Source organism: Pleurodeles waltl, chromosome 3_1 (assembly GCF_031143425.1).
Source record: "Pleurodeles waltl isolate 20211129_DDA chromosome 3_1, aPleWal1.hap1.20221129, whole genome shotgun sequence".
In the NCBI taxonomy this organism is placed as follows: Eukaryota; Metazoa; Chordata; class Amphibia; order Caudata; family Salamandridae; genus Pleurodeles; species Pleurodeles waltl.
This window is the reverse complement of record NC_090440.1, coordinates 1,116,617,988-1,116,634,541: the sequence shown is the minus strand read 5'-3', so window position 1 is coordinate 1,116,634,541 and position 16,554 is coordinate 1,116,617,988. Positions and strand designations below refer to the sequence as shown.

Genomic DNA, 16,554 nt, shown 5'->3' with positions numbered 1-16,554 from the left:
AGGGGTCTCTTCAGCGATGCAGGCAAGGGGGGGGCCTCCTCGGGGTAGCCACCACCTGGGCAAGGGAGAGGGCCTCCTGGGGGTCACTCCTGCACTGGAGTTCCGATCTTTCAGGTCCTGGGGGCTGCGGGTGCAGAGTCTTTACCAGGCGTCGGGATCTGGGAGTCAGGCAGTCGCGGTCAGGGGGAGCCTCTGGATTCCCTCTGCAGGCGTCGCTGTGGGGGCTCAGGGGGGGCAACTCTGGCTACTCACGGTCTCGTAGTCGCCGGGGAGTCCTCCCTGAAGTGTTGTTTCTCCACAAGTCGAGCCGGGGGCGTCTGGTGCAGAGTAGCAAGTCTCACGCTTCCGTCGGGAAACACAGTTGTTTTAAAGTTGCTCATTTGAAACACAGTTGCAGTCTTGGGTGAACAGAGCCGATGTCCTCGGAGTTTCTTGGTCCTTCTAGAGCAGGGCAGTCCTCTGAGGATTCAGAGGTCGCTGGTCCCTGGGGAGAGCGTCGCTGGAGCAGTGTCTTTAGAAGGAGGGAGACAGGCCGGTAGAGCTGGGGCCAAAGCAGTTGGTGTCTCCGTCTTCTCTGCAGGGTTTTTCAGCTTAGCAGTCCTCTTCTTCTTAGGTTGCAGGAATCTGAGTTCCTAGGTTCAGGGGAGCCCCTACATACAGAATTTAGGGGTGTGTTTAGGTCAGGGAGGGCAGTAGCCAATGGCTACTAGCCCTGAGGGTGGCTACACCCTTTTTGTGCCTCCTCCCAAGGGGAGGGGGTCACATTCCTATCCCTATTGGGGGAATCCTGCATCTGCAAGATGGAGGATTTCTAAAAGTCAGAGTCACCTCAGCTCAGGTTGCCTTAGGGGCTGTCCTGACTGGCCAGTGACTCCTCCTTGTTTTTCTCATTATCTCCTCTGGCCTTGCCGCCAAAAGTGGGGCCGTGGCCGGAGGGGGCGGGCAACTCCACTAGCTGGAATGCCCTGGGGTACTGTAACAAAGGGGGTGAGCCTTTGAGGCTCACCGCCAGGTGTTACAGCTCCTGCAAGGGGGAGGTGATAAGCATCTCCACCCAGTACAGGCTTTGTTACTAGCCACAGAGTGACAAAGGCACTCTCCCCATGTGGCCAGCAACATGTCTCGAGTGTGGCAGGCTGCTAAAACCAGTCAGCCTACACGGGTAGTTGGTTAAGGTTTCAGGGGGCACCTCTAAGGTGCCCTCTGGGGTGTATGTTACAATAAAATGTACACTGGCATCCGTGTGCATTTATTGTGCTGAGAAGTTTGATACCAAACTTCACAGTTTTCAGTATAGCCATTATGGTGCTGTGGAGTTCGTGCATGACAGACTCCCAGACTATATACTCTTATGGCTACCCTGCACTTACAATGTCTAAGGTTTTGCTTAGACACTGTAGGGGCACAGTGCTCATGCACTGATGCCCTCACCTATGGTATAGTGCACCCTGCCTTAGGGCTGTAAGGCCTGCTAGAGGGGTGACTTATCTATACTGCATAGGCAGTGTGAGGTTGGCATGGCACCCTGAGGGGAGTGCCATGTTGACTTACTGGTTTTGTCCTCACCAGCACACACAAGCTGGCAAGCAGTGTGTCTGTGCTGAGTGAGGGGTCCCCAGGGTGGCATAAGACATGCTGCATCCCTTAGAGACCTTCCCTGGCATCAGGGCCCTTGGTACCAGGGGTACCAGTTACAAGGGACTTACCTGGATGCCAGGGTGTGCCAATTGTGGAACCAAAAGTACAGGTTAGGGAAAGAACGCTGGGGCCTGGTTAGCAGCTCTCAGCACACTTTCAAATCAAAACTTAGCATCAACAAAGGCAAAAAGTCGGGGTAACCATGCCAACGAGGCATTTCCTTACACTTCTATTTTCTGGGAATCCATGCTGCTCTTGTGTGCACTTGGCTTTGTTCCTCTTCCGCAGATGTAGGTTTATACCATCATGTCCTTAAGCGGTACTGAAAACTTGGCCTTGCTCAGCTTCGTGTCTTCCCTTTGTTCACCACCCTCTCGCTTATCAGTTCTTTGTAATCCATTCTTGTGAGATAGTTACAGACGATGGCCAAACAAAGAACAAGTGATAACTGATACTCCGGCAGATTAATCTAACTCAAATACCAAAAGTGTCTTTCGTGCCATAACCTTTTCAGCAGTAATGAGCGCTTTCCTTTGATCAGATTTATTTTGGCTGGTATGGTGAAATACAGGAAGCGTTTGAGGCATCAGGTCGGGGGCTGCTTTGCTATCTAATTGCTTTTCATATTTTATGCCACATTTTCTGTCGCCTGGCAGCCAAAGCCATAACAAGAATTGATAATTGAATGCGACTGTTGCACTGATTACCATGCTAAATATAGTTGAGTTATTTACGATTTCTTGAAAACCTGGAGACTTCTCCTGTTTAGTTTGTCGTGTGTATTTCTGTTCTTCTAACTTTTAGGCTAATGCAGGGTTTATTTTCATTTTTTATCTTTTGCAGAAAGACCACCAGGTTATGACAGAGTAAGAAATGCAGAGATTGGAAACAAAGACTTTGAACTTGATGTACTAGAGGAAGCATACACCACAGAACACTGGCTGGTCAGAATATACAAAGTAAGGATGTTATTTTACCTGGTGTCTTGCAAGTAACACGTGTACCAATGGGGAAAAACTTGCCATCCCTCTCAATTTTATATTTAAGACTCAGTTTTCCTTTTTTACTGATTGTTTTTTTACATAGAAATTCAGACAAACTATTGTTTCCTGTCTGTATTTATTTTTAAAAGCAGAAAAACACTGTTAAGTAAGCTTCTTTTGTGTGGCTTTATCATATAATTCATGCTTTCCAGGCCCATGGTTGAGCAGAATGACACAAAGGGAGTCTAAAAACAGGATGAGATTTCCAGAAAACCGCCATATCTCAACATTTGTTTGTGTTGTAATGCTAATATTTTTAATTGGGTGTATTTTATTATGTTTGGCTTTGTAACAAGTTAAAACAGAAAAGGTGTCAAAGCATTTGTGCATATTTATCAGGTAAATAAATGTGGAAATATACAAGTTACAACTTCATTTGTTCACAAATCTCAAAATATATTTAGATGTACATATAGATTGACAACAAATAAATATAGATAAATACAGACAGGAATGTGTGCCTTCTCCCTATTACTGTCTGCCCGCTTGGTTTTGCCTGTGTGTGCCCTTTGCTATCTGCTTGTTGTGATCGCGCTCCCCTCTCTCCGTGTACCCCGAGTGTGTGCCCTTTGCTGTCTGCCTGCTTGGTTTTGCCTGTGTGTGCCCCTCGCTGCCTGCTTGTTGTGATCGCGCCCCCCTTCTCTCCGTGTACCCCGAGTGCCTGCCTTCGCCGAGTGTCCCCGCCGCCCCCCCGTCCTTCCGCCGCCTTTTCTCCTTGTTTTCCGCGTTTTTTTTCACGTTTTTCGTACCTTTTTCGGTACTTTTTCGTTTATAGGCCTCCTCGCCACTCTCGAGGCTTCCCGCCGTTGCTTTCCCGCTTTTTCACCTACCCGCTCACCTCCCGCCTCCCAGCTAACCCGCCTCCCCGGCTACCCCTTAAATGGCGGCCGCTGCGAGGCCGTAGTAGCGACCCTTGACCCCAGGGTAGGTCGCTCCCCCGTCCTCACAGCGCCACCAGACCTGTGTGCCTTCTCCCTATTACTGTCTGCCCGCTTGGTTTTGCCTGTGTGTGCCCTTTGCTATCTGCTTGTTGTGATCGCGCTCCCCTCTCTCCGTGTACCCCGAGTGTGTGCCCTTTGCTGTCTGCCTGCTTGGTTTTGCCTGTGTGTGCCCCTCGCTGCCTGCTTGTTGTGATCTCGCCCCCCTTCTCTCCGTGTACCCCGAGTGCCTGCCTTCGCCGAGTGTCCCCGCCGCCCCCCCCGTCCTTCCGCCGCCTTTTCTCCTCGTTTTCCGCGTTTTTTTTCACGTTTTTCGTACCTTTTTCGGTACTTTTTCGTTTATAGGCCTCCTCGCCACTCTCGAGGCTTCCCGCCGTTGCTTTCCCGCTTTTTCACCTACCCGCTCACCTCCCGCCTCCCAGCTAACCCCGCCTCCCCGGCTACCCCTTAAATGGCGGCCGCTGCGAGGCCGTAGTAGCGACCCTTGACCCCAGGGTAGGTCGCTCCCCCGTCCTCACAGCGCCACCAGACCTGTGTGCCTTCTCCCTATTACTGTCTGCCCGCTTGGTTTTGCCTGTGTGTGCCCTTTGCTATCTGCTTCTTGTGATCGCGCTCCCCTCTCTCCGTGTACCCAGAGTGTGTGCCCTTTGCTGTCTGCCTGCTTGGTTTTGCCTGTGTGTGCCCCTCGCTGCCTGCTTGTTGTGATCGCGCCCCCCTTCTCTCCGTGTACCCCGAGTGCCTGCCTTCGCCGAGTGTCCCCGCCGCCCCCCCGTCCTTCCGCCGCCTTTTCTCCTCGTTTTCCGCGTTTTTTTTTTTTTTCACGTTTTTCGTACCTTTTTCGGTACTTTTTCGTTTATAGGCCTCCTCGCCACTCTCGAGGCTTCCCGCCGTTGCTTTCCCGCTTTTTCACCTACCCGCTCACCTCCCGCCTCCCAGCTAACCCCGCCTCCCCGGCTACCCCTTAAATGGCGGCCGCTGCGAGGCCGTAGTAGCGACCCTTGACCCCAGGGTAGGTCGCTCCCCCGTCCTCACAGCGCCACCAGACCTGTGTGCCTTCTCCCTATTACTGTCTGCCCGCTTGGTTTTGCCTGTGTGTGCCCTTTGCTATCTGCTTGTTGTGATCGCGCTCCCCTCTCTCCGTGTACCCCGAGTGTGTGCCCTTTGCTGTCTGCCTGCTTGGTTTTGCCTGTGTGTGCCCCTCGCTGCCTGCTTGTTGTGATCGCGCCCCCCTTCTCTCCGTGTACCCCGAGTGCCTGCCTTCGCCGAGTGTCCCCGCCGCCCCCCCCGTCCTTCCGCCGCCTTTTCTCCTCGTTTTCCGCGTTTTTTTTTTTTTCACGTTTTTCTTACCTTTTTCGGTACTTTTTCGTTTATAGGCCTCCTCGCCACTCTCAAGGCTTCCCGCCGTTGCTTTCCCGCTTTTTCACCTACCCGCTCACCTCCCGCCTCCCAGCTAACCCCGCCTCCCCGGCTACCCCTTAAATGGCGGCCGCTGCGAGGCCGTAGTAGCGACCCTTGACCCCAGGGTAGGTCGCTCCCCCGTCCTCACAGCGCCACCAGACCTGTGTGCCTTCTCCCTATTACTGTCTGCCCGCTTGGTTTTGCCTGTGTGTGCCCTTTGCTATCTGCTTGTTGTGATCGCGCTCCCCTCTCTCCGTGTACCCCGAGTGTGTGCCCTTTGCTGTCTGCCTGCTTGGTTTTGCCTGTGTGTGCCCCTCGCTGCCTGCTTGTTGTGATCGCGCCCCCCTTCTCTCCGTGTACCCCGAGTGCCTGCCTTCGCCGAGTGTCCCCGCCGCCCCCCCGTCCTTCCGCCGCCTTTTCTCCTTGTTTTCCGCGTTTTTTTTCACGTTTTTCGTACCTTTTTCGGTACTTTTTCGTTTATAGGCCTCCTCGCCACTCTCGAGGCTTCCCGCCGTTGCTTTCCCGCTTTTTCACCTACCCGCTCACCTCCCGCCTCCCAGCTAACCCCGCCTCCCCGGCTACCCCTTAAATGGCGGCCGCTGCGAGGCCGTAGTAGCGACCCTTGACCCCAGGGTAGGTCGCTCCCCCCGTCCTCACAGCGCCACCAGACCTGTGTGCCTTCTCCCTATTACTGTCTGCCCGCTTGGTTTTGCCTGTGTGTGCCCTTTGCTATCTGCTTGTTGTGATCGCGCTCCCCTCTCTCCGTGTACCCCGAGTGTGTGCCCTTTGCTGTCTGCCTGCTTGGTTTTGCCTGTGTGTGCCCCTCGCTGCCTGCTTGTTGTGATCGCGCCCCCCTTCTCTCCGTGTACCCCGAGTGCCTGCCTTCGCCGAGTGTCCCCGCCGCCCCCCCGTCCTTCCGCCGCCTTTTCTCCTCGTTTTCCGCGTTTTTTTTCACGTTTTTCGTACCTTTTTCGGTACTTTTTCGTTTATAGGCCTCCTCGCCACTCTCGAGGCTTCCCGCCGTTGCTTTCCCGCTTTTTCACCTACCCGCTCACCTCCCGCCTCCCAGCTAACCCCGCCTCCCCGGCTACCCCTTAAATGGCGGCCGCGCCGCTGGCGCGCCGAAGGCGCGCCTAAGGCAAGCCCGTCTGCGCCCGTCCGCGCCTGGACCACGCCCAGCGCCCGACCCCCTGGTCCCCGCGCCTCCCGCCTGACCTACGACTCCACCACACTCACCAAACTCAACCCTGGCCGCACGCCGGGCTGCTATCGCGCCACCCCGAAACGGACCCACGGATCCTTCACCTGCAACAACTGCCGCTTCACCTGCCTTCGGGCCCACTCCGCTCCCGCCAAGAACAACCCCCCCAGAAGCAATCTCCACTGCATCCTGGTCAACACCCGATCCATCCACAGGCACGCCATCGAACTGTGGAACCTCATCAACTCAACAAACCCGGACATCGCCTTCCTCACCGAGACCTGGATGAACCCCTCCTCGGCACCCGACATCGCCATAGCCATCCCCGACGGCTTCAAAATCATCCGGAAAGACCGCACCAACCGCATCGGAGGAGGCATCGCCATCGCACACAAAAACTCCATCCGCATCTCGACCCACACCGACGACTCACTCCCCGACGCCGAACATCTCCACTTCACGATCCACAGCGACCCCAAGACCACCCTCAGAGGCACCCTCATGTACAGACCACCAGGACCCCGCGCCAAGTTCAGCGAAGACATCGCAGACTTTGTCAACCCTCACGCACTCCTGTCCACCGACTACATCCTCCTAGGAGACCTCAACTTTCACCTGGAGAACCTCACCGACAAAAACACCACCGCCCTACTGGACAACCTCGCCAACCTGGGACTGAAACAACTAGTCAACACACCCACCCACCACGCCGGACACACGCTCGACCCCATCTTCTCCTCCAGCAAACACATCACCGTCAGCCATACCACCGAACTCACCTGGTCGGACCACAGCTGTGTCCACTTCAGCTTCAAGAAGACCACCGTGCTTCACCACACCCAGCAACCACCAAGAAGACACTGGAATCGTATCACCACTGAACAGCTCGCATCAACCCTCCCCCAGAACCAACCCACCAGCACCACCGACCCAAACGAAGCTGCCAACAACCTCACAAGCTGGATCTCCGACTGCGCCAACCTCCTGGCCCCCCTGAAGACTCAAGCCAACACCAACAACCACAAGAAAAACTCCTGGTTCACCCCCGACCTCAAGAACTCCAAGAAAGAATGCCGCGCCCGCGAGAAGGCGTGGCGCCTCAACCAGACCGAAGAGAACATGTCAGCTCTCAAGGACGCCACCCGCCAACACCACCAACACCTCCGCGCCGCACGAAAAACAGCCTACCGGAACAGACTTGACAACAACGCCCACAACAGCAAGGAACTATTTGGCATCATCAAAGAGCTCTCCAACCCGGACGCAGAAAACAACCCTATTCCCCCCTCACAGGACCTCTGCGACTCCCTCGCAACCTTCTTCCACCACAAGATCATCGACATATACAACAGCTTCCCGACCCCCAACGCAAACCCCCACCCGGAACCCGCCACCGACATCACCACCATCCTCACCTGGAGCCCTACCACCACCAAGGAGACCACCCGCGTCATGAACTCGATCCACTCCGGATCCCCATCAGACCCCTGCCCGCACCACATCTACAACAAGGCCGACAACATCATCGCACCGCACCTCCGAGACGTCATCAACGCCTCCCTCACCGCCGCCACCTTCCCGGAGAGCTGGAAACACGCAGAGCTCAACGCCCTCCTAAAGAAACCTACAGCAGACCCCACCGAACTCAAAAACTTCCGGCCCATCTCTCTCCTTCCATTCCCCGCCAAAGTGATTGAGAAAATCGTCAACGCTCAACTCACCACCGCCCTGGAAACCAACGACTCCCTCGACCCCACACAGTTCGGTTTCAGGGCCAACCACAGCACCGAAACCGCCCTCATCGCAGCCACGGACGACATCCGAGCCCTGACCGACAAGGGAGAAACCGTGGCCCTCATACTCCTGGACCTCTCTGCAGCCTTCGACACGGTCTGCCACCACACCCTGATACACCGCCTCAGCAACGCCGGCATCAGAGGCAAGGCCCTGGAATGGATCGTCTCCTTCCTCTCCGGAAGGACTCAGAGAGTCCGCCTGCCCCCCTTCAGATCCACAGCCACGGAGATCATCTGCGGCGTACCCCAAGGATCCTCCCTCAGCCCCACTCTCTTCAACGTCTACATGACCCCCCTGGCGAACATCGCACGCAAACACGGACTCGACCTCATATCCTACGCCGACGACACCCAGCTCATCTTATCCCTCACAAACAACCCCACCTCAGCTAGGACCAGACTACATGAAGGAATGAAGGAAGTAGCGAACTGGATGACAGACAGCCGGCTTAAACTGAACACAGATAAGACGGAGGTCCTCATCCTCGGCCCTACTCCCGCCGCTTGGGACGACTCCTGGTGGCCCCCCGCCCTAGGCAGCACTCCCCAACCCACCGACCACGCACGCAACCTCGGCTTCATCCTGGACTCATCCCTCTCCATGACCAGACAGGTCAACTCGGTGACCTCGGCATGCTTCAACACCCTCCGCATGCTCCGCAAGATCTTCCGCTGGATCCCCACCGACACCAGGAAGACCGTCACCCACGCCCTCGTCACCAGCCGCCTGGACTACGGGAACACCCTATACGCCGGCATCACCACCAAGCTGCAGAGGAAACTACAACGGATTCAGAACGCTGCCGCACGACTCATCCTGGACATACCCCGCCACCACCACATTTCCGGACACCTGAAGAGACTTCATTGGCTCCCAGTCAACAAGAGGATCACCTTCCGACTCCTCACCCACGCACACAAAGCCCTCCACGACCTCGGACCCAAAATCATCAACAACCGCGTCTCCTTCTACACCCCTCCGCGCACTCTACGCTCGACCGGACAGGCCCTGGCAGCCGTACCCCGCATCCGCAAAGCCACCGCCGGAGGAAGATCCTTCTCTTTCCTAGCAGCGAAAACCTGGAACTCTCTGCCCAGCCACCTTCGCGCCATACCTGACCACCTCTCCTTCAGAAGGCAGCTCAAGACCTGGCTCTTCGAGCACTGACCCCCCCCCCCCTCCAGCGCCTTGAGACCCTTTATGGGTGAGTAGCGCGCTTTATAAATGCGATTGATTGATTGATTGATTAAACAAATAAATAAATACCATAAAACTGGGAGGCCGGTTTATAATTTAATAGCTAAACTAATGGAGGAGCAATGGCAATAGAGGAGGTCCACAGAGTGTAATTGGTTGGGTTTGTTGGGGTGATTGGTGAACAGGTTTGTTTTTTAGAAGTTTCCTGAAGGTGAGCAAGTCAGATTGGATTCTTATGGACAGAGCAGCGAAGTTCCAGAAGCTGAAAGTCATTCCAGAGAGAGACTGTTTTAGTGCTGGAGACATGTTGGGGTTGGAGTTACCAAGGGAGAGACTTCTTTCTCCAAGTCCTCTCACTTCACTATAGATGGTAAGAATAGCTGTAAGGTAAAGAGCATACTTGGAGATGGCTGGCTTTGTAGGCGAGGCAGACTATTTTGAAATGTATCCTGGTGTGTACAGGGAGACAGTAATTGTAGGAAGTTGGCTCTGTATGTGCTATTTCAAAGTAAGGAATAGCATGCACAGAGTCCAAGGGTTCCCCTTAGAGGTAAAATAGTGGTAAAAAGAGATAATACTAATGCTCTATTTTGTGGTAGTGTGGTCGAGCAGTAGGCTTATCCAAGGAGTAGTGTTAAGCATTTGTTGTACATACACATAGACAATAAATGAGGTACCCACACTCCGAGACAAATCCAGCCAATAGGTTTTGTTATAGAAAAATATCTTTTCTTAGTTTATTTTAAGAACCACAGGTTCAAATTTAACATGTAATATCTTGTTTGAAAGGTATTGCAGGTAAGTACATTAGGAACTTTGAATCATTTCAATTGCATGTATACTTTTCAAGTTATTCACAAATAGCTACTTTAAAAGTGGACACTTAGTGCAATTTTCACAGTTCCTGGGGGAGGTAAGCTTTTGTTAGTTTTACCAGGTAAGTAAGACACTTACAGGGTTCAGTTCTTGGTCCAAGGTAGCCCACCGTTGGGGGTTCAGAGCAACCCCAAAGTCACCACACCAGCAGCTCAGGGCCGGTCAGGTGCAGAGTTCAAAGTGGTGCCCAAAACGCATAGGCTTCAATGGAGAGAAGGGGGTGCCCCGGTTCCGGTCTGTTTGCAGGTAAGTACCCGCGTCTTCGGAGGGCAGACCAGGGGGGTTTTGTAGGGCACCGGGGGGGACACAAGCCCACACAGAAATTTCACCCTCAGCGGCGCAGGGGCGGCCGGGTGCAGTGTTAGAACAAGCGTCGGGTTCGCAATGTTAGTCAATGAGAGATCAAGGGATCTCTTTAGCGCTGCAGGCAGGCAAGGGGGGGCTTCCTCGGGGAAACCTCCACTTGGGCAAGGGAGAGGGACTCCTGGGGGTCACTTCTGCAGTGAAAGTCCGGTCCTTCAGGTCCTGGGGGCTGCGGGTGCAGGGTCTTTTCCAGGCGTCGGGACTTAGGTTTCATAGAGTCGCGGTCAGGGGAAGCCTCGGGATTCCCTCTGCAGGCGGCGCTGTGGGGGCTCAGGGGGGACAGGTTTTTGTACTCACAGTCGTAGAGTAGTCCGGGGGTCCTCCCTGAGGTGTTGGTTCTCCACCAGCCGAGTCGGGGTCGCCGGGTGCAGTGTTGCAAGTCTCACGCTTCTTGCGGGGAGTTGCAGGGTTCTTTAAAGCTGCTTCTTTGGAAAAAGTTGCAGTCTTTTTTGGAGCAGGTCCGCTGTCCTCGGGAGTTTCTTGTCGTCGTCGAAGCAGGGCAGTCCTCAGAGGATTCAGAGGTCGCTGGTCCCTTTGGACGGCGTCGCTGGAGCAGAGTTCTTTGGAAGGCAGGAGACAGGCCGGTGAGTTTCTGGAGCCAAGGCAGTTGTTGTCTTCTGGTCTTCCTCTGCAGGGGTTTTCAGCTAGGCAGTCCTTCTTCTTGTTGTTGCAGGAATCTAATTTTCTAGGGTTCAGGGTAGCCCTTAAATACTAAATTTAAGGGCGTGTTTAGGTCTGGGGGGTTAGTAGCCAATGGCTACTAGCCCTGAGGGTGGGTACACCCTCTTTGTGCCTCCTCCCAAGGGGAGGGGGTCACAATCCTAACCCTATTGGGGGAATCCTCCATCTGCAAGATGGAGGATTTCTAAAAGTTAGTCACCTCAGCTCAGGACACCTTAGGGGCTGTCCTGACTGGCCAGTGACTCCTCCTTGTTATTCTCATTATTTTCTCCGGCCTTGCCGCCAAAAGTGGGGGCCGGGCCGGAGGGGGCGGGCAACTCCACTAGCTGGAGTGCCCTGCTGGGCTGTGACAAAGGGGTGAGCCTTTGAGGCTCACCGCCAGGTGTTACAGCTCCTGCCTGGGGGAGGTGTTAGCATCTCCACCCAGTGCAGGCTTTGTTACTGGCCTCAGAGTGACAAAGGCACTCTCCCCATGGGGCCAGCAACATGTCTCTAGTGTGGCAGGCTGCTGGAACCAGTCAGCCTACACAGATAGTCGGTTAAGTTTCAGGGGGCACCTCTAAGGTGCCCTCTGGGGTGTATTTTGCAATAAAATGTACACTGGCATCAGTGTGCATTTATTGTGCTGAGAAGTTTGATACCAAACTTCCCAGTTTTCAGTGTAGCCATTATGGTGCTGGGGAGTTCGTGTTTGACAAACTCCCAGACCATATACTCTTATGGCTACCCTGCACTTACAATGTCTAAGGTTTTGTTTAGACACTGTAGGGGTACCATGCTCATGCACTGGTACCCTCACCTATGGTATAGTGCACCCTGCCTTAGGGCTGTAAGGCCTGCTAGAGGGGTGACTGACCTATACTTGCATAGGCAGTGAGAGGCTGGCATGGCACCCTGAGGGGAGTGCCATGTCGACTTACTCGTTTTGTTCTCACTAGCACATACAAGCTGGCAAGCAGTGTGTCTGTGCTGAGTGAGAGGTCTCCAGGGTGGCATAAGACATGCTGCAGCCCTTAGAGACCTTCCTTGGCATCAGGACCCTTGGTACTAGAAGTACCAGTTACAAGGGACTTATCTGGATGCCAGGGTCTGCCAATTGTGGATACAAAAGTACAGGTTAGGGAAAGAACACTGGTGCTGGGGCCTGGTTAGCAGGCCTCAGCACACTTTCAATTGTAAACATAGCATCAGCAAAGGCAAAAAGTCAGGGGGCAACCATGCCAAGGAGGCATTTCCTTACACAACCCCCCCACCCCCCCCCCCCCAAACGAAAGAGGATGAGACTAACCTTTCCCAAGAGAGTCTTCATTTTCTAAGTGGAAGTACCTGGAAAGGCCATCTGCATTGGCATGGGCAGTCCCAGGTCTGTGTTCCACTATAAAGTCCATTCCCTGTAGGGAGATGGACCACCTCAACAGTTTAGGATTTTCACCTTTCATTTGCATCAGCCATTTGAGAGGTCTGTGGTCAGTTTGAACTAGGAAGTGAGTCCCAAAGAGGTATGGTCTCAGCTTCTTCAGGGACCAAACCACAGCAAAGGCCTCCCTCTCAATGGCACTCCAACGCTGCTCCCTGGGGAGTAACCTCCTGCTAATGAAAGCAACAGGCTGGTCAAGGCCATCATCATTTGTTTGGGACAAAACTGCCCCTATCCCATGTTCAGAGGCATCTGTCTGCACAATGAACTGCTTAGAATAATCTGGAGCTTTTAGAACTGGTGCTGAGCACATTGCTTGTTTCAGGGTGTCAAAGGCCTGTTGGCATTCCACAGTCCAGTTCACTTTCTTGGGCATTTTCTTGGAGGTGAGCTCAGTGAGGGCTGTCACAATGGATCCATATCCCTTCACAAACCTCCTGTAATACCCAGTCAAGCCAAGGAATACCCTGACTTGAGTCTGGGTTTTTGGAGCTACCCAGTCCAGAATAGTCTGGATCTTGGGTTGGAGTGGCTGAACTTGGCCTCCACCTACAAGGTGGCCCAAGTAAACCACAGTTCCCTGCCCTATCTGGCATTTGGATGCCTTGATAGAGAGGCCTGCAGATTGCAGAGCCTTCAAAACCTTCTTCAGGTGGACCAGGTGATCCTGCCAGGTGGAGCTAAAGACAGCAATATCATCAAGATAAGCTGTGCTAAAGGACTCCAAGCCAGCAAGGACTTGATTCACCAACCTTTGGAAGGTGGCAGGGGCATTCTTTAAACCAAAGGGCATAACAGTAAACTGATAATGCCCATCAGGTGTGGAGAATGCTGTTTTCTCTTTTGCTCCAGGTGCCATTTTTATTTGCCAGTACCCTGCTGTCAAGTCAAAGGTACTTAAGAATTTGGCAGCACCTAATTTGTCTATGAGCTCATCAGCTCTAGGAATTGGATGAGCATCTGTCTTGGTGACAGAGTTGAGCCCTCTGTAGTCCACACAAAACCTCATCTCTTTCTTTCCATCTTTGGTGTGAGGTTTGGGGACTAAGACCACTGGGCTAGCCCAGGGGCTGTCAGAGCGCTCAATTACTCCCAATTCCAGCATCTTGTGGACTTCCACCTTGATGCTTTCCTTAACATGGTCAGACTGTCTAAAGATTTTGTTTTTGACAGGCATGCTGTCTCCTGTGTCCACATCATGGGTACACAGGTGTGTCTGACCAGGGGTTAAGGAGAAGAGTTCAGGAAACTGTTGTAGGACTTTCCTACAATCAGCTTGCTGTTGGCCAGAGAGGGTGTCTGAGTAGATCACTCCATCTACTGAGCCATCTTTTGGGTCTGATGATAGAAGATCAGGGAGAGGTTCACTCTCTGCCTCCTGATCCTCATCTGTTACCATCAACAGATTTACATCAGCCCTGTCATGGAAGAGCTTAAGGCGGTTCACATGGATCACCCTCTTGGGGCTCCTGCTTGTGCCCAGGTCCACCAGGTAGGTGACCTGACTCTTCCTTTCTAGCACTGGGTAAGGGCCACTCCATTTGTCCTGGAGTGCCCTGGGAGCCACAGGCTCCAGAACCCAGACTTCCTGCCCTGGTTGGAACTCAACCAGTGCAGCCTTTTGGTCATACCAAAACTTCTGGAGCTGTTGGCTGGCCTCAAGGTTTTTGGTTGCCTTTTCCATGTACTCTGCCATTCTAGAGCGAAGGCCAAGTACATAGTCCACTATGTCTTGTTTAGGCTCATGAAGAGGTCTCTCCCAGCCTTCTTTAACAAGAGCAAGTGGTCCCTTTACCGGGTGACCAAACAGAAGTTCAAAGGGTGAGAATCCTACTCCCTTCTGTGGCACCTCTCTGTAAGCGAAAAGCAGACATGGCAAGAGGACATCCCATCTCCTTTTGAGCTTTTCTGGGAGCCCCATGATCATGCCTTTTAATGTCTTGTTGAATCTCTCAACTAAGCCATTAGTTTGTGGATGGTATGGTGTAGTGAATTTGTAAGTCACCCCACACTCATTCCACATGTGTTTTAGGTATGCTGACATGAAGTTGGTACCTCTGTCAGACACCACCTCCTTAGGGAAACCCACTCTGGTGAAGATACCAATGAGGGCCTTGGCTACTGCAGGGGCAGTAGTCGACCTAAGGGGAATAGCTTCAGGATACCTAGTAGCATGATCCACTACTACTAGGATATACATATTTCCTGAGGCTGTGGGAGGTTCTAGTGGACCAACTATGTCCACACCCACTCTTTCAAAGGGGACCCCCACCACTGGAAGTGGAATGAGGGGGGCCTTTGGATGCCCACCTGTCTTACCACTGGCTTGACAGGTGGGGCAGGAGAGGCAAAACTCCTTAACCTTCTGGGACATATTGGGCCAGTAGAAGTGGTTGACTAACCTCTCCCACGTCTTGGTTTGTCCCAAATGCCCAGCAAGGGGAATATCATGGGCTAAGGTCAGAATAAACTCTCTGAACGACTGAGGCACTACCACTCTCCTAGTGGCACCAGGTTTGGGGTCTCTGGCCTCAGTGTACTGGAGTCCATCTTCCCAATAGACCCTATGTGTTCCATTTTTCTTGCCCTTGGACTCTTCAGCAGCTTGCTGCCTAAGGCCTTCAAGAGAGGGACAGGTTTCTTGTCCCTTACACAGCTCCTCCCTTAAGGGTCCCCCTGGGCCTAAGAGCTCAACCTGATAAGGTTCAAGCTCCAAAGGCTCAGTTCCCTCAGAGGGTAGAACTTCTTCCTGAGAAGAGAGGTTCTCTTTTTCTGACTGTGTTGCAGTTGGTTTCCCAACTGACTTTCCTTTTCTCTTGGTAGGCTGGGCCTTTCTTCCAGACTCCAGCTCTACTTTTTCACCCTGTGCCTTGCACTGTGCTCTTGTTTTTACACACACCAGTTCAGGGATACCCAGCATGGCTGCATGGGTTTTTAGTTCTACCTCAGCCCATGCTGAGGACTCCAGGTCATTTCCAAGCAGACAGTCTACTGGGATGTTTGAGGAGACCACCACCTGTTTCAGGCCTTTGACCCCTCCCCATTCTAAAGTTACCATTGCCATGGGATGTGCTTTAGTCTGATTGTCAGCGTTGGTGACTGTATAAGTTTTTCCAGTCAGGTATTGGCCAGGGGAAACCAGTTTCTCTGTCACCATGGTGACACTGGCACCTGTATCCCTCAGGCCCTCTACACTTGTCCCATTAATAAAGAGCTGCTGCCTGTATTTTTGCATGTTAGGCGGCCAGGCAGCTAGTGTGGCTAAATCCACCCCACCCTCAGAGACTAGAGTAGCTTCAGTGTGGACCCTGATTTGCTCTGGGCACACTGTTGATCCCACTTGGAGACTAGCCATTCCAGTGTTACCTGGATTGGAGTTTGGAGTGGAACCTTTCTTGGGACAGGCCTTGTCTCCAGTTTGGTGTCCAGACTGACTACAGTTTCGACACCAGGCCTTTTTGGGATCAAAGTTTTTACCCTTGTACCCAGGATTGTTTTGTGAAGAGGCTCTGGGCCCACCCTCCTGTGCAGGTTTTTGGGGGCCTGTAGAAGACTCTTTACTATTTTTATTTTTGGCTGTCTCACCACCCTTCCCCTGGGGAGGTTTTGTGACCCCTTTCTTTTGGTCACCCCCTGTGGAAGTTTTGGACACCCTTGTCTTGACCCAATGGTCCGCCTTCTTTCCCAATTCTTGGGGAGAAATTGGTCCTAGGTCTACCAGATGCTGATGCAGTTTATCAATGAAACAATTACTTAACAGGTGTTCTTTCACAAATAAATTGTACAGCCCATCATAATTACTTACACCACTGCCTTGAATCCAACCATCTAGTGTTTTTACTGACTAGTCTACAAAGTCAACCCAGGTCTGGCTCGAGGATTTTTGAGCCCCCCTGAATCTAATCCTATACTCCTCAGTGGAGAATCCAAAGCCCTCAATCAGGGTACCCTTCATGAGGTCATAAGATTCTGCATCTTTTCCAGAGAGTGTGAGGAGTCTATCCC

At 53.0% G+C, this 16,554-nt stretch overlaps 1 protein-coding gene across 1 annotated transcript in view; it reads left to right on the top strand.

Annotated features, from left to right (window-relative positions):
- STT3A (STT3 oligosaccharyltransferase complex catalytic subunit A) overlaps positions 1 to 16,554 on the top strand; it is a 262,701-nt gene that overhangs the window by 215,676 nt on the left and 30,471 nt on the right. Inside the window, exon 17 of the mRNA XM_069224404.1 lies at positions 2,482 to 2,597. Within this exon, the coding sequence (XP_069080505.1) occupies positions 2,482 to 2,597 (116 nt within the window). The remainder of the gene's footprint in view (positions 1 to 2,481; positions 2,598 to 16,554) is intronic.